Raw genomic sequence first — 27,592 nt, 5'->3', positions numbered from 1 at the left:
CATGGGTATTCATTTCAGTAGGTTTCACTCCAGGAATTGTAATCAGTTTTTGGACGGTACATAAGCCTCAGTTCTGCTTTCTGTATTTTCGTATTTAGTTGTCTTTCTCATCTTCAGCAGTAATGATTTAAATCTTCTTTACTTTTTTCAAGCCACTCCCTTTGAGCTCAACAAATGGTTTTCAAGTTCCCTGAAAGAATCTGACATGAGCTTCCTCGATTTCTTGCCATTAAATCTGTGAACTAGCCCGAACCTGTTGCCATCCTTTCTTCTTTTACATGGTGTTTTTAATTATAAAAGAAGTGTACTGCTTCCTAAAGACAGTCGCTCCTCTTGGTGTTCCGGATTTTCTCCCTGCCTCCTCCAGGACCAGTTACTCTCATTCTGTGCCATTGAGATCGCTTTGCTTCATGGATAAATCAAATGGACACTGTTTTGGTCCTTATCTTACTTGATCTTATGAAAGGTTTTGACTTTTGAAATACTTTTCCTCATGTGGCTTGTGAGTTGCATGGTTTTTGTTTGTTTTGTTTTTAAATTTCCGTATTCTTTAAGTGCTCTTTTTCAGCTTTCTTTAGATGCTTGTTGTCGTCATTGTGTCCCAATTCAGTGATGTACTCCACTCTTGTTCCCACAACATTCCTAAGGAAGTAAATATTCCCATCAATAACAGTGATTGACTGTGTCAGGGATCTGCCAGTGATGGAGATTAGGATTGATAGAGTTGGTGAGTAGATGCATAGTTTGAAATTTTGTGAGATGTTTCTGATGTGATGCCTGTAAGAATGAGAAAACTATAAAAGAGAAGCATTAGGGATATTCTCTCCTCCGATTCCAAAACCAATGATTAGTATCCAGCCTTCACTATGTTTGATCTTTGAAATATCTTTGATACTACTGGCCATTTACTTTCTTTAAACTGTCCATTTTGGTTTTTGCCATTCTCTTTCTTTCTGAACATTTAATTGCTTTCGTTTTTATCTTTACCTCCAAATTTTGGTGTTTCCCTGCTTCTGAATTGTTGTCCCCATTTTTTTGTGCATTCTAAAGTGGCTTCCTAAATCATCTGGTCTTTTTCTCATTGTTTGATTATTAATATCTTTGTACACAAATATACACATATGTGGTCCTTACCTCTCTTCTAAGCTATAGAACCACTGTCTACTGGACATTTCTATCTTAATAGTGAACAAGCACTACTAATTCTACATATGAAAAATCTGCATGTGGTACACACTGCTGTATTTAAAATGGGTAACCAGCAAGGACTTACTGTATAGCATATGGAACTCTGCTCAATGTTATGTGGCAGCCTGATGGCAAGGGGGTTTGGGGGAGACTGGATACATATATATGTGTGGCTGAATCCCTTTCAGCCACACATACATATGTGTGGCTATTCACCTGAAACAACATTGTTAATCGGCTATACCCCAATACAAAATAAAAAGTTATTAAAAAGGCCCGTGTATGAACAGATAGTGTAGATTCTGCACATGAAAAAGTTAAATCAATTTTTTTCACCCCTCTCCTCTAACCCTTTGCTCTAGTAGTCTCTGTCGTCCTTAATTGTATGTGGTAAGTTAGATGTATGTTTGTTCTCCTATAGTTTATGAGTTCTGTGGAGGCAAGGGTACATTCATATTCATGTTTATACAAAGGTTACATGTCCGTTAATCAAGAAACTTGGAAATCATCTTTTAATCCTTGGTCTAACTAATCACCCATTTTCAGCTTGTGTCTAAGTCCTGTACATTGTAGTGTCTGAATATTTGTCATATTTGTCGCTTCCTTGACATTCTTACTGCCACTGTGTTTGGTCTCCATCCTGTCACTTGGGCTGTTAACATAGCACCCTACTGGCTCCTGTGGCTCTATTCAGTGAGTATGCTGGTAAACCAGCTTTCTGGGAAAATAGCAAAATCTCCGCTTTTGTATTATATGCCAATTTTCATGGTATAAATACCCTTAGCATGGTCAGTTTGAAGATGCCTACATGAGATGTCAGCTGGCTCATACAATTCCTTAAAGTTTAACAGTTGGCTCTGAGAAGTCAGTCTGAGCCAGCCCCAGTATACCACTGCGTGGCTAATCCCTTTTCAGTCATCCTCCATCCTGCTGCCAGAAACTGTTCTACAACACAAGGCTCACAGCACTCTTTCTTGGCTGTAAAACCGTAAATGGGGTATAGTCTGAACATTTTGCTTGTTTTACCCGCCTCTTTTCAAACTGCACCCCGGCCTTCTTTTGGAACCTCAAATCCTGCCATTCTTTACCCTTTCTGTCAATATCCATTGTGATCTAGACATACTGAAGTCAGTATTATCCTTATTCCTCAGAATATACAATCGTATTTGCTGCCTCTGAACCTTCACTTTTGGAATAACCTTCTCCACTTGTCTGCCTGGCGGGATCCTTGATTCTGAGAATTGCTTGGCAAACTGTAAGGAAATGGGGTTCTCAGGATTAAGGCCAAAGTAGTAGTTTCCTTCTTTCACTCCACTTCGAGAGTAGTCAAGAATGAATCTCTGCTTTTAGCAGAATGATACTTGTAGCTGATATATAGATTAATTCATTCAGCCAGTATTGAATACCTGCTGTGTGTCAGGCATTGTTCAGGCTCTGTGGGTGTGGTAGTACAGAAAACAAAGACTTTGCCCTTGAGAAACATAGTGAATATAGATAACTGAAGTTTTTATAAAAGTACTCTATATTATAGCTTGTTTTATAATCTCTTGTCAAGGCAGTCTTACCTGTATCTACGATATGGCTAGGAGATAATCCTTTTTACCTACATTGACTTCACTTCTGTATATCTATTTTTAATTCATAATTCCATTTTCCTTTCACACATTTGTGAATTTCTATACAGAAAGTTATCTTAACAGCTATATTCACTCCTGTTTTCTTTCTCTTAAGGGCCTACATTCAACATGGTTTCTGCTTCCTTTTACTTATTTCACTCATAAATCCAAAATTTCAGTAATACCTGTAAGTTTGTGTGTGCCTAGTTCTTTTAAAATTTCAGATTCACTTTATTGTAACAGTATTTGTGCATTGATCTGGAGATCCTGGAGACCATAATTTTCAGACACAGTCAGTTTTCTTATTGTTGACCTTGTTTTCTTGTGTTAAAAACTGTTGCTAGTTTTTTTTTTCAATCTTTTCTCAATATTTTCTTTTAACTTACTGATAAAACTAGCTTTTTTGTTGTTTGCTAATCATGTCCAACTCTTTGTGGCCCCATGGACTGCAGTATGCCAGGCTTCCCTGTCTTTCACTGTTTCACAGTTTGCTCAAACTCATGTCCTTTGAGTCAGTGGTACTCTCCAATTGTATCCCCTGCTGCCCTCTTCTCCTCCTGCCCTCAATCTTTCCTAGTATCAGGGTCTTTTCCAATGAATTGGGTCTTTTCATCAGGTGGTCAAAGTATTGCAGCTTCAGCATCAATCCTTCCAGTGAATAGTCAGGATTGATTTCCTTTAGGATGACTGATTTGATCTCCTTGCTGTCCAAGGGATTCTCAAAGAGTCTTTTCCAGCATCACAATTTGAAGGCATCAGTTCTTTGGTGCTCCTAAAAACTAGCTTTTAGGAGTATGTGTAGTGGTCCAGAGGTGGGCTCTGGAGCTAGACTGCCTTGGGTTCAAACAATGAGATGGTCAAAGTTTCATGCCTTATCTCTTCCTGTCTCACCCGTGAAATGGGGAGAATGATATTTCCAGCAGGGTTGTGTGCATATAGAGTAAATTAGTATGAGTTCCAACAGGTCTGTGTGCATATTGAATGAGTTAGTATGTATAAAGTGCTTAGGTCAGTACCTGATGTGTAGGAATATTCTTAGTAAATATTGCCACTGTTCTGCTGTTGCCACCACGTATTCCTTCTTCATAACAGAAAGCCTTTTCGTTAGTTTTTGATGTATAGAAAGATCTCAAAATATGTTAACTGTGGTTACAATTGTTCTGTCGTTTAATTTCTGTGGTTTTGTTGTTTTTCAGTCACTAAGTTGTCTCTCACTCTTTGTGACCGTGTGAACTGCAGCACACCAGATTTCCTGGTCCTTAATTGTCTCCCAGAGCTTGCTCAAACTCATGTCCATTGAGTCGGTAATGCCATCCAAACATCTCATTCTCTGTCATCCTTTTCTCCTCCTGTCCTCAGTCTTTCCTAATATCAGGGTCTTTTCCAATGAATGGACTCTTTCTGTCAGGTGGCCAAAGTATTGGAGCTTCAGCATCAGTCCTTCCAGTGAATATTCAGGGTTGATTTCCTTTAGGATTGACTGGTTTGATCTCTTTGCTGTCCAAAGGACTCTCAAGAGTCTTCTCCAGCATCACAGTTTGCAAGCATCAGTTCTTTGGCACACAGCCTTCTTTATGGTCTAACTCTTATTTTTGTACACGACTACAGGAAAAACCGTAGCTTTGGCTGTGTGTACCTTTGTCAGCAAAGTTATGTCTCTGCTTTTTAATACACTGTATAGGTTTGTCATAGCTTTTCTTCCAAGGAGCAAGCATCTTTTAATTTCATGGCTGCAGTCACCATCTGCAGTGATTTTGGAGCCCAAGAAAATAAAATGTGCCACTGTTTCCATTTTTTGCCCATCCACTTGCCATGAAGTGATGGGACCAGATCTTCGGTTGAATGTTGGGTTTTTAAGCTAGCTTTTTCACTCTCTTCTTTCATTCTTATCTAGAAGCTCTTTAGTTCCTCTTCATTTTCTACCATTAGAGTGGTATCATCTGCATATCTGAGGTTGTTGATATTTCTCCCAGTAGTCTTGCTTCCAACTTGTGATTCATCCAGCCCTGCATTTTGCATGGTGTACTTTGCATATGTTAAGTAAGCAGGGTGACAATATACAACCTTGAGAATTCCTTTCCCAATTTTAGACCAGTCTGTTGTTCCATCTGTGGTTTGGTGCAATGTGATTAATAATTTTTCTTATATTTTCCCTAGAGTGTTACAGTGATTTTTTAAATGAAGACTTTGATGTAAAGACTTATACTTCTCAATCTATTCATCAAGCTGTAATTGCTGAACAACTAGCAAAACTTGCCCAAGGAATCAGTCAGTTGGATAAAGAACTACACTTACAGGTAATTCCAATCTTCTGGAGCATACAGTTTATTCCAGCGTGATTGTATATCATTTTATAATCCTTTTATTATTTAATCTAAATGCATATTTATATGAACAAATGTATATTTTCCCAAGTATATATATATTTTTAAATTTTTTACACAGCATGTGGAATCTTAGTTCCCCGAGACATGGAGTCTTAACCCCTGGACCACCAGGAAAGTCCCTCCAGATACATTTTTTAAAAGTTTTCTGGAAGCTACTTATTGTCAGTTGAAAAATGGATATCCCATTTCCCCAAGACCTTTTATTCATACTTTGTTTTCATCATCTCATCTGATATGGAGGGAATGTAGGTTGGCAAAAAATAGGATGTCTTAGGGTTTCCTGGTGGCTCAGACGGTGAAGAATCCACCTGCAATGCAGGAGACTCAGATTTGATCCCTGGGTCAGGAAGATCCCCTGGAGAAGGAAATGCAGCCCATTCCAGTGTTTTTGCCTGGAGAATTCAATGGATAGAGGAGCCTAACTGGCCACAGTTCTTGGGGTTGCAAAGAGTCAGACACAGCTGAGTGACTAACATTTGATAAAGATAATAGAAAATGGAATTTTGGAAGCAGAATAATGTGAATAAGGAAAACTGTTCCCATCAGGAGTTCATACTTCATGAACACAGAATGTAACATTTGATGATATTGCAGATAGTTGATAAATTTGTGGTGGATAGGACACAAAAGGGGAGTTATGAGATAGGTCCAAGTCTCAGGTGTGCTGTTACCTTTCATATTATATAATACGCTTGAGTCTTGCCTTTTTTTTCTGAGTAGGCACTTAAACATTTAAATTAATGAACAGTCGCATGAATAAATGAACTATTTACCAGGAAACCTAGATGTGGTATAAAATGAGACATGTTCCCTTAAACTTTTTTATGTCTTGCTTTATCAGTTAAAAGAGCTACTTGTTTAGGACTGGGATGACATCTAAGGTCAATTTAACTGTAAAATTCTGATTATATAGTTAGAGATCAGTTATTTTTTGGGAAACATTTATAGTCAGTTTTAATAGTCTGGTTTGCTTTAGTCTGTGGGAATAGAAAAATGAACATATTCCCTGGCTCTAAGCATTCACAGACCAGTGGCAGATATAGACAGAAATAACGACAGACAAGAGATGCCTATTTTAAATAGAGTAATACACATTGTTTATGGGGGCAGGGGAAAACACTTTTAATTCTGCCTCTGTTTCTTGGGGTAGCTTTTTGCAGAAGCCACCTGAAATTCTTTCTGCCTTTTTGTGGTTGGCATTTTCCTTATCCTGTGCATGTAGTAACTTCTCTGAAGGAATCAGTAAAAACTATTTAACATCTCCCAGAGAGGGCAAGTTATACTTAACAGTAGTTTTGGATGTGGGACTGAGAAAAATCTCAGTCCTGGTATAAGATCTGAACCTGCTATAATTGTTTTTCTGCAGAAGCAAAATTGGGATAATGCTGACTGAACTCATAAATAAAATATAATCAAAATAATTTAAAATATCAGTGAGATGATTTAAATTACAAAAGATGTACAGAGATATGTATCAGTCAGGACTTTAGTACAGGAAACAGAAACCACTCTAGGTATTTAAAGCAGGAAGATACTTAATATAGAGGATTGGATGGGCAGCTAATAGACAGGGTGGAAGGATCTACAGAGGCCTGCAAGCACCTGCTGTTAACTCCCATGTCCCTGCTGAAGTTCAGCTTCTGGGTGCTTGAACTCTGGTAACTGAACTCTGGAATGATGAATAGGGCTATCTTGGCTAACTGTCTCTAAAGCCTCAGGTCTCAGGATCTGGCTTACTAGCTGAAACAGTAATGGGAAAATAGCTTTCCTCTTCTGTCTTCTAAATCTCTTGTAAATTCATCCAGTTGCTTGCAGGGGAGGCTATAACAGGGTAGTTTTAGGTTTTTCAAACTTCCCACAGCGTCACAAGGGACAAAGAATAGAGAATTAGAAGAAAATCATTGTGTTAGGATGGATGCATTAATCACCATGTCAGTGGACTGGGGAAAACTGAGAAGTCTTCCGGATAAGAGACATAGGAGACCAAAAGTAACAGTTATGTGATAGAGGAAATTGCTAGAATGACAGTGACATTTGGCACTGGACAGAGTGGGGGATTTAGGGTTCCAGTGAATGAATCTTTGCTGATGAGGAGCTTCAGTTTACAGATTAGACAGGAAACTTCTTATTCATTGTAATAAAGGATTCCTGGATTATTCTAAAGATTTGCTTGATTTCTTGATGTTTCTAGGATTCTCTTGCATGTAGCCTTTAATTCCTAACCTTTTTTTTTTTTTGATATAACATTTCACACTGCCCTAATGTTCTTAGAAATATCAGTCTTCCATGGGAAAGAGGATTTGCTGTGACATGGGGAAGCTGGAAACAGAGAGATGTTCAGGGAGGTGCTGATTCTGCTTTATCTTTGCAAATTAGAATGTGGTTGTGATGATGCTGATTAAGTTCAAGAGCTAAAAGAACCTGCTGTTTGAAAACACTCTTTAAAAGGAAAACATGTATTAATTAGTGTGGTGAGAAGTAGCAGGTTTTTGTTGTTCAGTTTTGGCACATCTTCCTTCTGCACACCCTACTAGGAAAACATGCGGCTAATGAAAAGACTTCTTTGGCACCATGTCGAGCTTTAAGCATGTTTATGTTCCTGCCAATCAGACATCTCAAACACACCTTTCTTACCTGTATTTTTTTCTTTTGTATTAGCATTTTTCCCCTTTCCATATAGAGAGAGACCTTCAGTTCTACATTGTGGTTACAAATCAAAATACCTAATACTTGTAATGCTGATTATTCATTCTTGATTTTCAGGTCGTTGCGAGACATGAAGATTTATTGGCACAAGCAACTGGAATTGAGTCTTTGGAAGGTATGTTTCCATTAACTGTTATACTTTGTATAGAGCTTGCCTAGGGCTTGGTAACTTTTCTTGTGAAGGATCAGAAAGTAAATAATTTAAGACTTTGCAGGCCATATTATCTCTGTTACAGCTATTAAACTCTGCTGTTACAGAGTGAAACCAACTGAGTAATATGTAAATGAATGTGTGTGGCTGTGTTCCAACAAAACTTCAGTAAAACTTTGCGGTTTTATTAGCATGTGTGTCCGACTTTTTGTGACCCTGGACTGTAGCGTGTAAGGCTGCTCTGTCCATAGGATTCTCCAGGCAAGAATACTAGAGTGGGTTGCCATGCCCTCCTCCAGGGGATCTTCCTCACCCAGCGATTGAACCTGTCTCTTACGTCTCCTGCATTGGCAAGCAGGTTCTCTGACCTTTGAGCTAAATTCTCTGGATTTAAATCATTGCTTAGCCTCCTACTAGATGTGTGAGTTTGGATAAGTTACTTTCTGTGCCTGTTTTATCCATAAAGGAGTGTTAATATGTACTAATATGGTGCTAATTTGAATTAACAGAATGCTTAGAACAATTCCTAGTGCATATTTAGTGCTTTTATAATTGAGTTAATGAAAACAAGCAGAAAATTCCAGTGGTTAGAGGTTAGGACTCTGCAGTTTCACTGCTGAGGGTGCAGGTTCAATCCCCAGTCAGGGAACTAAGATTCAGCAAGTCACATTGTGGGGCTGAAACCACTGTCCCTCACCACGCCCTGCAAACCCCAAACAAAGTCAGCTCCACCAAAGTAATGGAAATAGGCTTTAATTCTTTCATTATGTTTGACTTCTTTGAAATGCTTTTCAAAACTGAAAATATAATAGAATAATGCATTGGATTTTTATTGTGAATTCTTCTATTTTTGTTTGACTACTTTTATGAATTTTTCATTCTGTTAAACTACGTCTCATAAATATGAAATGCTGATACTGTATTTTCCATCACCACTTATATTGTGATTATATTATTAATCACTGCGCATCAAAAGAAAGCTAAATGATTTTTCCCTTTGTTGGCTGAATTCTTGAGGAAGAAAGATATTGCCTTTTGTGAGGCAATATTCTTTAATGCTTCCCCAGTATTTCTTACACACACTCAAAGGTATTATTCTCAGCATATACACTGTTTCTAATGCATCCTGATGAAGAACATAGTATTTTAAAAATATTAGTTTGTCTGTTACTTGAATATTTAGGATAGATCCTAAATTATGGGAAAATTAGGAGGCTCTAGGTACTGACTTACTATTGGAAGTTAGTTTTTTTAATCTCATAGTATTTTATAAGTTTCTGGAAGCAAGAAACAATACCTTGTTTTTAATGGTAATTTTTGTAAACAAATTATAAATGATTTTTTTCCTTTATAAAATCTATAGGGATGTCATGGTAGTATGTTGATTTTGAGTTTAAATATTTGTAGGTAAATCATCACAACAAAAATACTTCTTACTGTGGTTTTCGTATATATGCTTAGTTCTTTTTTTTTTTTAATTGGCTGCATCATGCAGCTTGTGCGATCTTAGTTCCCCAACCAGGGATTGAACCCTGGGCTACGGCAGTGAAAGTGCTGAATTCTGATTGTTACAGTCTGTGCAGGGATTGGAAGATAATTTTCAGACATGAGGCAGAATGAGAGAATAGAGCTTATTATAGTGGGAGACACTTAGAACAGCAGGCCAGATGAAGGGTGAGCTGATGGCTTTTGTGTGCTAGTAGCCAATTTTATAGCCTCAAGACCAAGTTCTTGCTGGGTGGCATTAGGTGATTGTTTAGGGTGCTATAGGGAGGTTCTCAAAGAGTCGGACGTGACTGAGCACAGCACAGGGTGCGTATTTTTTTTAAAATCTAATATGGGGTCAGGGAACTGGAGCTGGCTGGTTTAGACGGGTGGAAGCTCATGGCAACAATTGCTGTGGGCTTGGTCAGTTCCGGAGATGACCTTGGTACAAGGCTTCTCATTTGTGACCTTGGTCAAAGGCTTTATACCAATGACTTTGGTATAGAGCTCCACATTAACCACTGGACCGCCAGGTAATTATCTCTATGTGTTAAGTTCCGTAGTGTGCTGATTTTCCCCTGAATGCTTTTCAGTGATTACAACATTTAAAATATGCTATTTGACTGAGTTAGAATGATTATCCATTGGATGAAAGTATGCAGTACAAAGGCTGACTTCTGTAAATTCCTATGATAATCTAAAAGTATTCTCCCGATTATTTGAACATGAGAAGTGAAGGTATGAATCAGTATTTATGTTAGCATGATGTGTGTTTCTAAGCATATTAAAATTTTTAAGATGTGTGTTATGTATTTGAAAATGAGTAGTGTCCCAGCTTTTTACTTCGTCTGCTTTTTCTCCTGTATATGTAAAATTTTGTGCTATATAATTCATTTGGAGTTATCTTTATTTAGCCTATATTATTAAAATTTACATTCCTGTAGAAACTAACAACATGGTTGAGCAACTACACTCCAATAAAATTAATTAAAAAAGAAAACATTCAGTAAAATCTACTGTGCTTTATCTCCTAAAATGAAATAAAATTTACTCTCTCTGTTCTGTTCATGTATTCATTTAAATTTTAATTGAGAATTTGCTAGATTCCAGGCACCTGTAACCTTATTAAAAAATCCCTGTCTTTATGGAGGTATGTTTAATTGTGCATGAGTGTGTGCCTGTCAGTCACTTAGTTGTGTCCAACTCTTGCGACCCCTTGGACTGTAGCCCTCCAGGCTCCTCAGTCCATGGCATTTTCCCAGCAAGAATACTGGCAGGTTGCCATTTCCTCCTCCAGGGGATCTTCCGAACCCAGGGATTGAACCCACATCTCCTGCATTGGCAGGAGGATTCTTGACAACTGAGCCACCCAGGAATCCCAATTAAGCCTGTCTAATTAAAAAGAGATTGCTTAATTTATTAATTTATTTGCTCACTCAGTAATTGAGAAATTGTTAGATACCAGGCACCTGTGAACAAAAGTGACAATCACTGTTCATGTGATATTTATGTTCTAGGTAGGAAATTAGACCAAAAAAATATGTTAGTAGGAAACTTCAGGTATTTGTAAGTTCTAAAAGAAAACAAAATAGATGATGAGATAGAAGGGGAGTCCCTTACTAGCTAGGATGAGCAGGGGATGTGTCTTTGAGAAGATGATATTTGAACTGAGATCTGAGTGATGAGAAAGAGCTACCACATGACTCTGGGGAGAAGAGTGTGGTAAGCTGAGGGACCAATAAATGGAGTTAGTGTGGCATGTTTGAAGGGAAGAAAGAAAAGTCTAGTATGATTAAGAGTTTAGTGAATGAGGAAAATAATTATAGATGAGGTTCTTGGAAAGGAATTTTGATTTTCATTCTAAATGCAATGGTAAGCCATTGGAGGATTTTAATTAGAGATATTATGTGATTAATGCTCTAAAATGTTTTCTTTGGTGGTTCTATAGGAAGGCAAGAGTAGAATCTGGGGTTCCCATTTAAAAGTTATTACAGTAATAGAAGTTGATGGTGCCTTGAATTAGAGAGGTGGATGTAAAGAGAGGGAAGTGGATGGTATAAGACAGGAATAGAGTTGATAGGATTTTTGATGGGAAATTAAAGGTCTGAGGGAAAAAAACTCACCAAGAGTGATTCCTGAAATTTTAGTCTGAAAAATTGGATAGTTGATGGTGTAAGTAACTGAGATGAGTTAGACTGGAGAGGATCATGACTTTGGTTGGGGCAGATCTTATCTTGGGTGTCTTAAACTTGTCATAAGAAAGTTCTGAACTAAAGAGTTGTGTGTGTATGTGTGTGTACAGTTAGGCAGATATAAAGAAAATATGGATACAGGTACATATGTGTATATCTCAAATCAGTGTTTTATTGAATAGATCGAGATTTCATTCAGACCCCGTGTTTTAAATACTAAGAGAGACTCTGGATGGAGAAGTGAAGATGACTGAGGATCACCTCTGGGAGTACTCCAGCATGTAGAGATCTAATGGAGAAGGAGTAGGAGCAACTATTGTGATTGGAAGGAACCCAGGGGGTGTAATGATTTGGAAGGCTAGAGTAAAACATGTTTTAGGGAGGGAGTGGTTCGACGTGAAATGAATTTTTGAGAGTTTGAACAGGATCAAGACAGAACTGATAATAGAAATTGGCACCTTGGAGATTTCTGGTGACCTTGACAAGGTCTGTTTTAGTGGAGTATGTGTGAAAGCTCTCATGAGTGGATTGTGGAGAGAAAAACATATAAGGAAGTGATGATAACAAGGAAGGTCAGTGAACCATAAAGCCAGCAGAAAAGCATAATCTCTGGGTCCAGAAAGGATTCTATTGAACTGAGCCAAATTAAAACATATTTGTATGCTGATAGGTCAGCATACAAATATATTTTAATTTGAATGTTCATTCCGAGAAGGCAATGGCACCCCACTCCAGTACTCTTGCCTGGAAAGTCCCATGGACGGAGGAGCCTGGTAGGCTACAGTCCATGGGGTCGCTAAGAGTCGGACACGACTGAGCGACTTCACTTTCACTTTTCACTTTCATGCATTGGAGAAAGAAATGGCAACCCACTCCAGTATTCTTGCCCTGGAGAATCCCAGGGATGGGGGAGCCTGGCGGGCTGCCGTCTATGGGGTCGCACAGAGTCGACAGGACTAAAGCGACTTAGCAGCAGCAGCAGGAATGTTCATTAACCTTAAAATTACCTCATCTAATATGTGACAACATTCTCTACTTAAATTTATTTATAGAATGCTGTGTTTTAAAACTATAGCTATGTCAGTTGAATATAGAAACTGAGTTTTAAAGAATGGAGTTCAAAATAATTAGATCTGTAATACTGGAAAACCCATTTTTAGGCATATAAATAGTCAAATTTAAGATCTGTCTTCCTGAAAATAGTTCTACAGTTTTATAAATGGTTCTTCATTATGTTATGTAAATAGAGAGTAAAGGCAATAATATACTTGCTCTCCATATATATTATTTATCTATCATTGGTGGTTAGAAAGAGTATACCAGGAGCAGAGTACATCACCCGAATTGTTCAGGGCCTTGGAGATCAAGCTGTGGACTTTAGTTTTAACCTAGGAATGAAGGGGAGACTGTGGATAGATTTCAGCAAATAAGTGTTAAGATATAATTTACATTTCTAAAGATCACACAGGCTTTTTTTGGTGTGTGTAATTATAGTACAGTGCACATTAACAACGGGTTTCCCTGGTAGCTCAGCTTGTAAAGAATCTGCCTGCGAGGCTGGGGACCACCATTCGATTCCTGGGTCAGGAAGATCTCCTGGAGAAGGGATAGGCTACCCAATCCAATATTCTTGGGCTTCCCTGGTGGCTCAGCTGGTAAAGAATCTTCCTGCAGTGCGGAAGACCTGGGTTCAATCCCTGGATTGGGACGATCCCCTGGTCAGAAGGAAATAGATATCCACTCCAGTATTCTTGCCTGGAGGATCCCCACAAACAGAGGAGCCTGGCAGGCTACAGTCCATTGGGTCACAAAGAGTCTGACATGACTGAGTGACTTTCATTTTCACTTTTCACACAATAACATGGAATTTACCCCTTTCATCATATTAATGCTAATTCAGTGCCATTAATAAGCATCACTATCCAGTTGCAGATTTTTTTCATCACTCCAGATGGAAACCTTGTAACCATTAAGCAGTCACTCCCTCTTCCTTGTGGTGGCGCTAGTGGTAAGGAACCTGTCTGCCGATGCAGGAGACACAGAGTCTTGGGTTCGGGACAATCCCCTGGAGGAGGGCATGGCAACCCACTCCAGTATTCTTGCCTGGAGAAATCCCATGTTCAGAAGAGCCCTGTGGGCTACAGTCCATACGATTATAAAGAGGTGGACATGACTGAAGCAACTTAGCATGTGTGCACCCTATTGCTTGTAAGACTTCTTTTGTGAAGTAAGATTTGGAGTAGAGGAAGACTAGTTAGAGGTTTTTGAATAGTCTAGGTAAAAGATATGGTTCGATTATGATCATAGTAGAAAAAAATGGAAAATTTTTTCAGTTTTTTCCTTTTAACTTTTTACCCAACTTGAAACCCTTGTAAATTTGTAAAGTAATGTAAGCTGTTTTGTTTTCCTAGGTGTCCTTCAGATGATGCAGACAAGAATTGGGGCTTTACAGGGAGCCGTTGATAGGTACTGTTGTTCATTGTGTAAATAAGTGAAATGGAAAGATTTTTATCCATTGATATTTTGAAGATGATTTTATCTCTCCTCTTTTTGTTTTTCCTTTAGGATGAAAGCAAAAATTGTTGAGCCATACAATAAAATAGTAGCCCGTACTGCTCAACTAGCAAGACTTCAGGTAGGTCCTCATTTGTCATTTCTTTATAATTTTAGTTCATTTTGTCTTTATAAGGGGTAGATTTCAAGCGAATGAATTCTGAGGAAGTAAGAGAATATGAGAGAAAAAGAAAATATTCAAGTGCTTTAAAAGAAGATGTTCAGTTTAAAAAATAAAAATCAAAACTACTATTCAAGTGAATTATTTTCACTTTTATTACTATAGTATGTAATAATTTTACTAACTTTTTAGAATTCAAAATTATTTCTCTTGATAGAGAACAAGAAGAAACCTAACCTTTATCCTTACAGTTTTCTGTGGTCAAATGTAAATAACCTAGTCATATAATTGCTATAATAGATGGTTGCTCTTCAGTCACTAAGTACTGTTGATTCTTTTAAGTCCATGGACTGCAGCATGCCAGGCTTCCCTGTTCTTCACTATCTCCTGGAGTTGGCTCAGAAACTCACATCCATAGAATCAGTGATGCCACCCAACCATCTCATCCTCAGTTATCCCTTTCTTCTCTTGCTCTCAGTCTTTCCCAGCATGAAGGTCTTTTCCGGTGAGTTGGCTCTTTGCATCATCAGTTCAGTTCAGTTCAGTAGCTCAGTCATGTCCGACTCTTTGCTACCCCATGAACCGCGGCACGCCAGGCCTCCCTGTCCATCACCAACACCCGGAGTTCACTCAGACTCGCGTCCATTGAGTCAGTGACGCCATCCAGCCATCTCATCCTCTGTCGTCCCCTTCTCCTCCTGCCCCCAATCTCTCCTAGAATCAGAGTCTTTTCCAATGAGTCCGCTCTTCGCATGAGGTGGCCAAAGTACTGGAGTTTCAGCTTTAGCATCATTCCTTCCAAAGAAATCCCAGGGCTGATCTCCTTGCAGTCCAAGGGACTCTCAAGAGTCTTCTCCAACACCACAGTTCAAAAGCATCAATTCTTCGGCGCTCAGCCTTCTTCACAGTCCAACTCTCACATCCATACATGACCACAGGAAAAACCATAGCCTTGACTAGATGGATCTTAGTTGGCAAAGTAATGTCTCTGCTTTTGAATATGCTATCTAGGTTGGTCATAACTTTTCTTCCAAGGCGTAAGCGTCTTTTAATTTCATGGCTGTAATCACCATCTGCAGTGATTCTGGAGCCCCCAAAAATAAAATCTGACACTGTTTCTACTGTATCTCCATCTATTTCCCATGGAGTGATGGGACCGTATGCCAAGATCTTAGTTTTCTGAATGCTGAGATTTAAGCCAACTTTTTCACTCTCCTCTTTTACTTTCATCAAGAGGCTTTTTAGTTCCTCTTCACTTTCTGCCATAAGAGTGCTGTCATCTGCATATCTGAGGTTATTGAAATTTCTCCCGGCAGTCTTGATTCCAGCTTGGGTTTCTTCCAGTCCATCGTTTCTCGTGATGTCCTCTGTGTATAAGTTAAATAAGCAGGGTGACAATATACAGCCTTGATGCACTCCTTTTCCTATTTGGAACCAGTCTGTTGTTCCATGTCCAGTTCTAACTGTGGCTTCCTGGCCTACATACAGATTTCTCAAGAGGCAGGTTAGGTGGTCTGGTATTCCCATCTCTTTCAGAATTTTCCCCAGTTTATTGTGATCCACACAGTCAAAGGCTTTGGCATAGTCAATAAAGCAGAAATAGATGTTTTTCTGGAACTTTCTTGCTTTTTCCATGATCCAGTGGATGTTGGCAATTTGATCTCTGGTTCCTCTGCCTTTTCTAAAACCAGCTTGAACATCAGGAAGTTCATGGTTCATGTATTGCTGAAGTCTAGCTTGGAGAATTTTGAGCATTACTTTACTAGAGTGTGAGATGAGTGCAATTGTGCAGTAGTCTGAGCATTCTTTGGCATTGCCTTTCTTTGGGATTGGAATGAAAACTGACCTTTTCCAGTCCTATGGCCACTGCTGAGTTTTCCACATTTGCTGGCATATTGAGTGCAGCACTTTCACAGCATCATCTTTTAGGATTTGAAATAGCTCTACTGGAATTCCATCACCTCCACTAGCTTTGTTCGTAGTGATGCTTTCTCAGGGCCGCTTGACTTCACATTTATTGGAGCTTCAGCATCAGTCCTTCCAATGAATATTCAGGGTTGATTTTCTTTAGGATTGGCTGGTTTCATCTCCTTGGAGTCCAAGGGCCTCTCAGGTCTTCTCCAGTGCCACAATTTGAAAGCATCAATTCTTCAGCACTCAGCCTTCTATATGGTCCAACTTTCACATCCATACTACTATTGGAAAACCCATAGCTTTGGCTATACAGATCTTTGTTGGCAAAGTGATGTCTCTACTTTCTAAAATACTGTATAGGTTTGTCATGCTTCTCTTTCAAAGGGAGCAATAGTCATATGGATGTGAAAGTTGGACCATAAAGAAGGCCGAGTGCTGAAGAATTGATATGTCAATACACCTTTCCTTTTTGTGACCAAATAATAATCCATTGTTATGGATATGGCACGTTTTTCTTTATCCATTTATTTTACCTACCTATCAGTTGATATTTGGGTTGTTTCCTCTTATTAACTATTATGAGTAAGAATTCTTAGGAACATTTGTGTATAAGGTTTTGTATGTACATTTTTTTAAATTGGGTATGTATCTGAGATATGCTACGTCATATCCTAACTCTGTGTTTAATATTTTAATGTATCAAATCATATACATATACCTAAACAGTATTAGTTTAGTGTGCTTAGTTGCTCAATTATGTCTGACTGTTTGCAGCCCTATGGTCTGTAGCCTGCTAGGCTCGTCTGTCCATGAAATTTTCCAGGCAAGAGTACTAGCGCAGGTTGCCATTTCCTTCTCCAGGGGATCCTCCCAACCCAGGGATTGAACCCGTGCCTCTCACATCTGCTGCATTGGCAGGCGGATTCTCTACCACTGTGCCTTATATGTCAACTATTTATCAATACAGCTGGAAAAAAGAACATTTTGGGAGTGCCAAAGTGTTTTCCCAGGAAGCTGTACCATTTTGCATTCCTATCAGCAATGTATGAGGGTTTCAATTTTTTCCTTTCCTGCCAATACTTCTTTTCTTTTTAATATAGCCATCCTGCCAATTATGAAGTAGTATATCATTGTTTGGATACAAATTTTTCAAGTGACTAGTGATACTGAGCATCTTTTATTGTGCCTGTTGGTCACTGTGTATCTTCTCTGGAGAAATGTCTTTTAAAATCTTTTGGTCCCTTTTAAGTTATTTTTCTGTTTCCTTCCTTCCTCCCTCCCTCCCTTTGTTGTTAACTTTCTATATGTGTCATATATAATTCAATTCTGTTCTGGCTTCCAGTTTAGTTGTTGAGAAACTGTCATTCTGACCTGGTCTTTTGAAGGTAATCTGTAGATTTCCTCTGGTTTGTTTTAGGAATTTTTCACTTTAGCATAGTGTTTGGTGCGTGTGTGTTCTAAGTTGCTTCAGTCGTGTCTTACACTTTGCGACCCAATGCACTGTAGTCCGCTAGGCTCCTCTGTCCATGGGATTCTCCAGGCAAGAATACTGGTGTGGGTTGCTATTTCTTCCTCCAGGGGATCTTCCTGATGCAGGGATCAAACCTGCGTCTCTTAGGACTCCTACAATGGCAGACGGGTTCTTTACCATTGGTGCCACCTGGGAAGCCGAAGAATAGGGCTATGTACCATATTAAATGGTTAAGAATTGCAGCATCATGCACTTCATTTCCCCTCTTTGTTTAGTACAGTCTTTTGACAGTAACTTTTAAGAATCTCATTTTTGCTACCTCACTTGGTATTCATGATAAAAAAATTTCTTTTTCAAATTTATGTGGGACTTTAATGTATGAAAATTTTCAAGTATTCTAATTCAATAATTGTGTTTAGAAGTTACATATCTCATTACTTTATAGGTGAATAAAAACTTAGGTTCTGAAAGTTACTTGCTGAAGTTCATATAGCCAATATGCAGCAATGTTCAGACTGAAACAGAACTTCTTTTGCTAAATTTAGGATTCTGTGATTTTGATTCTATGGAATATATAAAAAAGTAGAAAGTATGACTCCTGGTTTTCAGAAACTTGCTTGTAGGTCGAAAAATTAAAACCAAATCTAGATTCGTAAAGCATGGATCGAGAGCAGTGGACTAAGTGTTATGAGACCTGACTACACTCTTCATCCTTCTAGCTTCATGGTCACGAACAAACTTTATTATTTTTTTGTTTGTAGCTTTGAGATATAATTGACATAACATGTACATTTAAGATACACAGTGTGATAATTTGGTAGATGTATGTATTGTAAAATGGGTACCACAGTAAGGGTAGTAATACACATTTCACTTTACATAATTACTATATTTGTTGTGGTGTTCTTGGTGGTATAGTATCTTTATACAGTGAAAGTTTGGACTGGATCTGTGAATTCTCTTCCAGTTCTAAAATGCTGTGATTCTGTGACACTGTGATAGTTTCTTTTATGAGTGCTTTTATTCTTATGGTTATGTTAATGTGAGGTCAGGATTATTTGTGTTTAAAATAAACACTTTTTATATGTATTAGTGTTATTTTCTATACTCTTATTATAAAAAATATTATACTACTGTATAGCAGCAACTGAGTTGAGTATCTGGTAAATTTATCATGAAGGAAGAAAGAGAAGGGAGAGAAAGAAAACAAAAATATGCCAGGTACATTTTGATATCTTTATTTCTAGTATTTAATTTTTTCTAAATTGACTCCTTCCTTAGGATGAGTCTTACCTGTAAGAGGGATGTTCATCATGGAAATTCAAACTTCTTTGAAGTCCAAGGGCTCTTTGGAAATTTATTCATGTTTTAACCATTTTTATTCTGTTTACTTTGTCTAGACATTTCCATTTTAAATTTTGGAGAAACTTTTATGTTCCTGTTTAATCTTTTTATTCTTTGAGCTCTTAATTCATTTAAATGCATGTGATATAAGAAGAAGAAAGAAATAGCTCTGAACTTGTTTTTGCCTTGAACATAAAATCACTAAGCTGTACCCTCAATTAGAAGAAAGTACTTTTACCTTTAATTTTTTTTTTTTTTTTGCTTTTTATCCCCACTTTACTCTTTCCATAAGGCTTTTTCTTTCTCTGAGCAGAAGCTTCTGACTTCATCTATATACATGAAAACATGAGTTGAATTTAATTATCACCCCAAGAATCATCTCTATCTTAGCTCTTTTTAGTAACGTTGTTTGCTTATGAACTGCCTTAGAGTTTTTCAGAAAGAAAAATTTAAGAGCTTATTATCCTTTACATAGAATATATAAACTTTTTTAACTTTAATGTTATATAAGAAAATGAGTTTTAACTTTCAAATCTTATGTTTTTAACACTTTGAATCATATGTTTTGAAAAATACAACAGCTTTATTGGGGTATAATTCACATATGTGCATATAAGTTTTTTTATCCTTTTAATTTTTTTTCACTTTTTATCATTTTACTTTTTAAGTCACATATATTAGCTTTCCAATTTAAGGTTTTTAATTTAGTTTTTTAACTTTGAAATTATATAAGTAAGAAAGTTTGAGAAAATGTTGATATGAAGGAGGAGGAAAGGGTTCTTAAAACCTTTTTTTATGTTCATGTTTTTTACATGTATGTGGTTTTCACCATATACATTTATAGGATTCTTTTTAGTTTTCAATTGATAACAATGTCAAATAATTTTATCTGCATTGTTCTGTGTGATGATTATGTAGTTAACTGGCTTTATAAATAATTATCCACCAAACAAGTAATATACCAGAAATGAAGGAAGGAAGGAAGAGGGAAGATAACAACAACAGTATAAGACGCCAGTGTCCCTAAACACTTTGAAAACACAGAGTAGGCAGGATAGCAAAAGGGGAGAACCGCTGCTCGTGGGAGTCCTGCTGGGCTAGTTTGGGAGTTAGCATTCAAGGGGCACAGCAGCTTTTGTTTGTGCTCTGGGAAAGCCATTCTCCGTTGAGAGTCCAGTCATTGTGAGACCATCATGGTGTGAGAAAGCACGTGCTGGTGGTGGGGAGATGAAGGTAGAGGAGCGTTGAGGCACCGGACAGGGGAGTGAAGCCTTGTCGTTAGCAGAGGGTAGCAGAATGAGTAATCCTGGGGATACCACATGAAGCACATGAACCCTGCCTAAATTCCTGACTCACAGAGTTGTGAGGAAGAACAAATTGTTTAAAACCACTGTGTTTCGGGCTGGTTTCTTATGCAGCAAAAGATAATGGATTTAACAGCTGAACTGATTTTGATGTGTAGAGATTGCTATCCTCATAGAATCCAGGGACTTTTGCTCCTATAACCTTTTATTAGGACTCTGATAGATGATATACTTGAGACAATCAAATGACTAGAGAAACTTCAAAGTAAAACTAGCAATGACAGTAAGAACAAGGCTTAAATGAGGGATATAAAGTAGTATGTAATGGCTGTTTGTTACTTTTAAAAAATATTCATTTTTTTATTTTTGGCTGCATTGGGTCTTGTGACACATGAGATGTATCCTTGTGGCGCGCAGGCTTCTTTCTAGTTGAGGTGAGCAGGCTCAGGAGTTGTGGTGCATGGGCCTAGTTGCCCTGCAGCATGTGGGATCTTAGTTTTCCTAACAGGGATCGAACAGCTGTCCCCCACACTGGAAGGCAGACTCCAAACCACTAGACCTCCAAGGAAGTCGCTGGCTATATGTTTTGACCAAGAAATAAAATTCAACTCTAAGACATTATGGGGAGAGTATGCGACAGCTGTCCCCCATGCTGGAAGGCAGACTCCAAACCACTAGACCTCCAAGGAAGTCGCTGGCTATATATTTTGACCAAGAAATAAAATTCAACTCTAAGACATTGTGGGGAGAGTATGCAGGGAACAGTTTTTTTAAATTGTCTTCAGTCATTTTTTTTTTTTTTTTGTAGTTTTGGTTTTGAGTTCAGGTAATGTTGGTATCCTGGAGAAGGAAATGGCAACCCACTTCAATACTATTGCCTGGAAAATCCCATGGACAGAGGAGCCTGGAAGGCTACAGTCCATGGGGTCGCAAAGAGTTGTACACAACTGAGCGACTTCACTTCGCTAATGTTTGTATCATGCAGCAAAGCAAATGAATAATTATACGTATTCTAATTCTGTTATCTCTGATGTCTCTGGAACCAGGAGTCTCTGTGGAAGAAATAATTTACAGATGTAATTTAGAAGATTAAGTATAAATATTCTCTGTTCCTATTTAAGTGGAAGTATCAGTGTGAACTCATGAGGTGTTCTAATTTTATCTTAAAATAGTGTACACATCATATGTATATATTTTTGTATATATGTATATGTATAATGTTAATCTGAGACTGTTTTATGTGTATCGTGGAATCAAACAAATGAATATTTATGTGGTATTTTAATTTCAACATTTCCTAACTATGTGTACTCTGAAGTCTCAGAAATGAGCAGACCTGGTTTCCCCAACATGGTCTTCAAATGCTGCTGACTTCTAAAGGAAATGAGGGCTTCTTTGATAAATCTTTGATTCCAGGTCTGGGACATGAAATATACATTATAATATTTTTATACCTGTATATCCTAAGGAAACTATCAATAACTACTATGTAGAGTCATGACAAAAGGATTCAGGAGCCAACTTGAATAGGTTCTAGGGTGACCAGCTGTGTCATTTTTAACACTGCAACACCTGTATCCCAGGAAACCACTCAGTCCCAGGCAAATCAATAGACGTGATCAGCCTCAGAGGCTCCCATGGCCAAAAATGGGACATGGTGAGCACCTGTAAGGATAAGAGCTACAGTGGTTTCACATCTTTAAATCTATGAGTTCATAATGATATCTAAAACAATGAACTTAATTGTTCATCTTTTATGGCTGTTAGGAAAAGAAGCCATTGGTAAACCAATGGAAGGAACCCAGTGATAATTCTTACTTTTCTGTATGAACAGTACCACTGGATAAACTAATATAGATGAGGTAAAGCTTCTTCTAATAGGGACGTTTTATATGCTAGCAGATAAAGAAAAATGATAAAACTGGAGTAACACCATTTTGCAGTCATAATTATTATTATTATTGTTTTTATAAATTGGAGTATAGTTGCTTTATACTGCTGTCAGTTTCTGCTATACAGCAAAATGACAGCCATACATATACTTGGTAGTGGGAGTTTACTCGCTAAATTGTGTCTGACTCTTTGTGGTCCCCTGGACTGTAACCTGCCAGGCTCCTCTGCCCATGGGATTTTTCCAGTCAAGAAAACTGGAGTGGTTTGCCATTTCCTTCTTCGGGATTTTTCTGACCCAGGGATTGAACCCACATCTCCTGTGTCTCCTACTGTATCCCTTCTTTTTTGGATTGCCTTCCCATTTAGATCACCACAGAGCTCTGAGTAGAGTTCCCTGTGCTATCCAGTAGGTTCTCAATAGTAACCTGTTAGTAGTGTATATATGTGTCACTCCTAATTTCCCAACTCATCCCACCCCCTCTTTTACCCTTTGGTATCAATATGTTTGTTCTCTACATCTGTTGTCTCATATATTATGTTTTAATGGATTTTGATGTTGAGTATCAGTGTTGGTAACAACAGTAATGAATAAATTTTCCCAGAATATTAACCTGAATCTGTTGAGGCTGCTGACATCCAACTACTAGTGTTTAGGGAATATAAAAGATACAGGGACTTGTTAAACTAGAAGACAGTAATCAACTAAACCCAGTCTGTGGGAAACTGTATAGGACAGATGATCCAACATATTTAGCAGATTGCAAAGGAAAAAAGATGCTAAGGGAACCGATACAGATTTAAAAAGAGTAAAATTAGACTATAGCATTTAGGTATATATACTTCAGTGATGAAGCTATAAATGAAAATAAGGATATGATTAAGACAAAAGCCAGAATGATGTCTCTCTTGGGCTGGGGGAAGTAGGGAGGTTGGATGGAGGATGTCATGACTGGAATGCAGAAGTAGGAAGTCAAGAGATACTTGGAGTAACAGGCAAGTTGGACCTTGGAGTTCAAAATGAAGCAGGGCCAAGGCTAACAGTTTTGAAAGAGAAAGCACTGATCATAGCAAACACCCTCTTCCAACAACACAGGAGACGATTCTATATAGGGACATCACCAGAATGGTTAATACTGAAATCAGATTGATTATGTTCTCTGCAGCGGAGATGGAGAAGCTCTATACAGTAAGCAAAAACAAGACCGGGAGCTGACTATGGCTCAGATTATGAACTCCTTATTGCAAAATTCATATTTGAATTGAAGAAAGTAGGGAAAACCACTAGGCCATTCAGGTATGACCTAAATCAAAGCCCTTACAATTATACAATGGAAGTGACAAATAGATTCAAGGGATTAGATCTGATAAGAGTGTCTGAAAAACTATGGTTGGAGGTTCACAACATTGTACAGGAGGTGGTGATCAAAACCATTCCCAAGAAAAAGAAATGCAAAAAGGCAAAATGGTTGTCTGAGGAAGCCTTACAAATAGCTGAGAAAAGAAGTGAAAGGCAAAGGAGAAAAGGAAAGATAGACCCATCTGAATGCACAGTGACAAAGAATAGCAAGGAGAGATAAGGAAGCCTTCCTAAGTGATCAATGCAAAGAAATAGAGGAAAACAATAGAATGGGAAAGACTTAAGAAATCTTTTCAAGAAAATCAGAGATATCAAGGGAGCATTTCATGAAAGATGGGCACAGTAAAGGACAGAAACAGTATGGACCTAACAGAAGCAGAAGATATTAAGAAGAGGTGGCAAGAATATGCAGAAGAACTATACAAAAAAGATCTTAATGATCCAGGTAACCACGATGGTGTGATCACTCACCTAGAGCTAGACATCTTTTGGAGTGCAAAGTCAAGTGAGTCTCAGGAAGCATCACTATGAACAAAGCTAGTGGAGGTGATGGAATTCCAGCTGAGCTATTTGAAATCCTAAAAGATGATGCTGTGAAAGTGCTGCACTCAATATGTCTGTCAGCAAGTTTGGAAAACTCAGCAGTGGCCACAGGACTGGAAAAGGTCAGTTTTATTCCAGTCCCAAAGAAGAGCAGTGCCAAAGAATGTTCAGACTAAGCACAGTTGCACTCATTTCACATGCTAGCAAAGTAATACTCAAAGTTCTCCAAGCTAGGCTTCAGCAGTATGTGAACTGAGAACTCCTAGATGTTCAGGCTGGATTTAGAAAAGGCAGAGGAACCAGAGATTTAATTGCCAACATCCATCAGATCATAGAAAAAGCAACAGAGTTCCAGAAAAACATCTGCTTCATTGACTACTCCACAGCCTTTGACTGTGTGGATCACAACAAACTGTGGAAAATTTTTCAAGAGATGGGAATACCAGACCACCTGACCTGCCTCCTGCGAAATCTGTATGCAGGTCAAGAAGCAACAATTAGAACCGGACATGGAACAATAGACTGGTTCCAAATTGGGAAAGTCATACGTCAAGGCTGTGTGTTATCACCCTGCTTATTTAACTTATATGCAGAGTACATCATGTGAAATGCTCGATAGGCTGGATGAAGCTCAAGCTGGAATTAAGAATGCTGAGAGAAATGTCAGTAATGCAGATGATACCGTCCTTACGGCAGAAAGCGAAGAGGAGCTAAAGAGCCTCCTGGTGAAAGTGAAAGAGGAGAGTGAAAAAGCTGGTGTAAAACTCAACATTGAAAAAACTAAGAAAATGGCATCTGGTCCCATCACTTCATCGTGAATAGATGGGGAAACAAAGGAAACAATGACAGACTTTATTTTCTTGGGCACCAAAATCACTGCAGAATGTGACTGCATTCATGAAATTAAAAGACGCTTGCTCCTCGGAAGAAAAGGTATGAGAAACTTAGCATATTAAAAAGCAGAGACATTACTTTGCTAACAAAGGTCCATATCGTCAAAGCTGTGGTTTTTCTAGTAGTCATGTATGGATGTGGAGAAGGCAGTGGCAACCCACTCCAGTACCCTTGCCTGGAAAATCCCATGGTCAGAGGAGCCTGATAGGCTGTAGTCCATGGGGCCGTTAAAAGTCAGACACGACTTCACTCTCACTTTTCACTTCCCTGCATTGGAGAAGGAAATACTGCATTGTTCTTGCCTGGAGAATCCCAGGGACAGGGGAGCCTCCTGGGCTGCTGTCTATGGGATCACACAGAGTTGGACAGGACTGAAGTGACTTAGCAGCAGCAGCAGCATGTATGGATGTGAGTTTGGACCTTAAAAAAATCTGAGCGCCAAAGAATTGATGCTTTTGAACTGTGGTGTTGGAGAAAACTCTTGAGAGTCCCTTGACCTACAAGGAGATCAAACTAGTCAATCCTAAAGGAAATCAACTTTGAATATTCATTGGAAGAACTGATACTGAAGCTGAAGCTCCAATACTTTGGCTACCTGATGCGAGGAACTGACTCATTTGAAAAGATCCTGATGCTGGGAAAGATTGAAGGCAGGAGGAGAAGTGGATGACAGAGGACAAGATGGTGTATGGCATCACCGACTCAACGGACATGAGTTTGAGCAAACTCTGGGAAACAGTGAAGGATAGGGAAGCCTGGCATGCTGCAGTCCATGGGGTCACAAAGAGTCGGACACAGCTGAGCGACTGAACAGCAGCAACAACATGGAGGCCTTATGTAGTGGCAGAGAGAGTTTTGTTTCCTGATTCACATGGTAGTTCCAAGTTGATTTATTTAATTTCTGTATGTAATTTTCTATATATATAATATCTAAATATATTTTTACATACTGATTTTTTTTAGAGCAGTTTAGATTCATAGCAAAATTGAGAGGAAGATATAGATTTCTCATGTATCCCTTGCCCCCACACATGCATAGCCTCCCTGTTAGTCAACATCTGTCACCAGAGTGGCACGTTTGTTAAAAATGATTGACTTGCATTGATACATCATTATGAAAGTCCATAGTTCTCTCAGTGTATATTCTATGGCTTTTGCAAAATACATAATGACATATATCCATCACTATGGGGCTTCCCTGGCGGCTTAGTGGTTAAGAATCTGCCTGCAGTGCACGAGCTGCTGGAGATGTGAGTTTGATCCCCTGAGTCGGGAAGATCCCCTGAAGGAAGGCGTGGCAACCCATTCCAGTATTCTTGCCTTGGAGAAAGAATCTCATGGACAGAGGAGCCTGGTGGGCTACAGTCCATAGGGTTGCAAAGTGTCAGACACAACTAAAAGGACATGCACACATCCGTCTTTATATAGTATTTTCAGTGCCCTCAAAATCCTCTATACTTTATTCTGCCAACTCCTGGCAACGGCTTATCTTGTTAACCGTCTCCGTAGTTGTGTCTTTTCTAGAAAGTCATATAGTTGGAATCATACCATATGTAGCCTTTTCAGATTGACTCTTTCCCATAGTAAAATGCATTCAAGATTCCTCTGTGTCTTTTTCTGTCTTGATAGATCATTTCTTGTCAATGCTGAATAATTGTATTATATTTGCTGATAAAAGTATGAAATAAAAAATAAGGAAATTGATTGGAGTGGAAGCAAGTATATTAGGAAATGGTGCGAGTTGGTGCCTTATAGATTATCTAAGATGTGTTGACTGAGGGTTTTATTAAATGCTGTTGAATTCAACATAATCTGTTAGTTGAGAGCCACTTAAATTTATTAAAGGGGGGGGGGGGCTAAACTGCTGAAAATTGTTTCTAAGACGATAAAGCCAGCAAGATGGATTTCAGCAAGAGATTGAAAAGCTACCCAGGAGACCACAGTTTTAAGATAAAAGTGGTAAAGATTTGGATTAGAGTGATGCTTTTGGGAATAGAGGTAAAATAACTATTGTATTATGCAACAGAAGAATAATCGGTAAGACCTGGTGACAGATGAAGTATGGTTAAACAGAAAAGCATTAGAAATAAGCTCAAAGCGTTCATATTTGAGGGCATATCCTTTATTGGTTAGGTATTAGGGAATTCTGGAAGGACAGTTCATGCTGATTAGGCTAAAGTAAGATCTGGTATTTCTCCTCATGATGTGTTTAGAATCTTGAGAGGAATGATTGCTTGGGATTTTACATTCCAAATAGTATATCTAAAAATAGAATTCTGACAAGCAAGAAAGTGACAATAGTGGTTGTTTTTGGTGACTACATAGTTGAGACATAGAAATATGATGGTGACTTTTTATCTTCTGACCTTTTGAATTTTGAATTACATGCTTCCATGACCTATTCAGAAAATAAAACTAAAAGATTTTTCCACATTATTGTGATCCATACAGTCAAAGGCTTTGGCATAGTCAA

The 27,592-nt window shown here is 38.3% G+C and overlaps 1 protein-coding gene across 1 annotated transcript in view; it reads left to right on the top strand.

The window, feature by feature from the left end:
• The window catches only part of COG5 (component of oligomeric golgi complex 5), a 270,198-nt gene that overhangs the window by 1,476 nt on the left and 241,130 nt on the right, over nt 1-27,592 (top strand). The window contains exons 2-5 of the mRNA XM_052638342.1: nt 4,962-5,101; nt 7,955-8,012; nt 14,137-14,191; nt 14,291-14,360. Of these exons, the coding sequence (XP_052494302.1) occupies nt 4,962-5,101; nt 7,955-8,012; nt 14,137-14,191; nt 14,291-14,360 (323 nt within the window). The remainder of the gene's footprint in view (nt 1-4,961; nt 5,102-7,954; nt 8,013-14,136; nt 14,192-14,290; nt 14,361-27,592) is intronic.

The sequence above is a fragment of the Budorcas taxicolor genome, chromosome 4 (assembly GCF_023091745.1).
Source record: "Budorcas taxicolor isolate Tak-1 chromosome 4, Takin1.1, whole genome shotgun sequence".
In the NCBI taxonomy this organism is placed as follows: Eukaryota; Metazoa; Chordata; class Mammalia; order Artiodactyla; family Bovidae; genus Budorcas; species Budorcas taxicolor.
The sequence above is the reverse complement of the archived record's forward strand: the minus strand, read 5'-3'. Positions and strand labels throughout refer to the sequence as shown.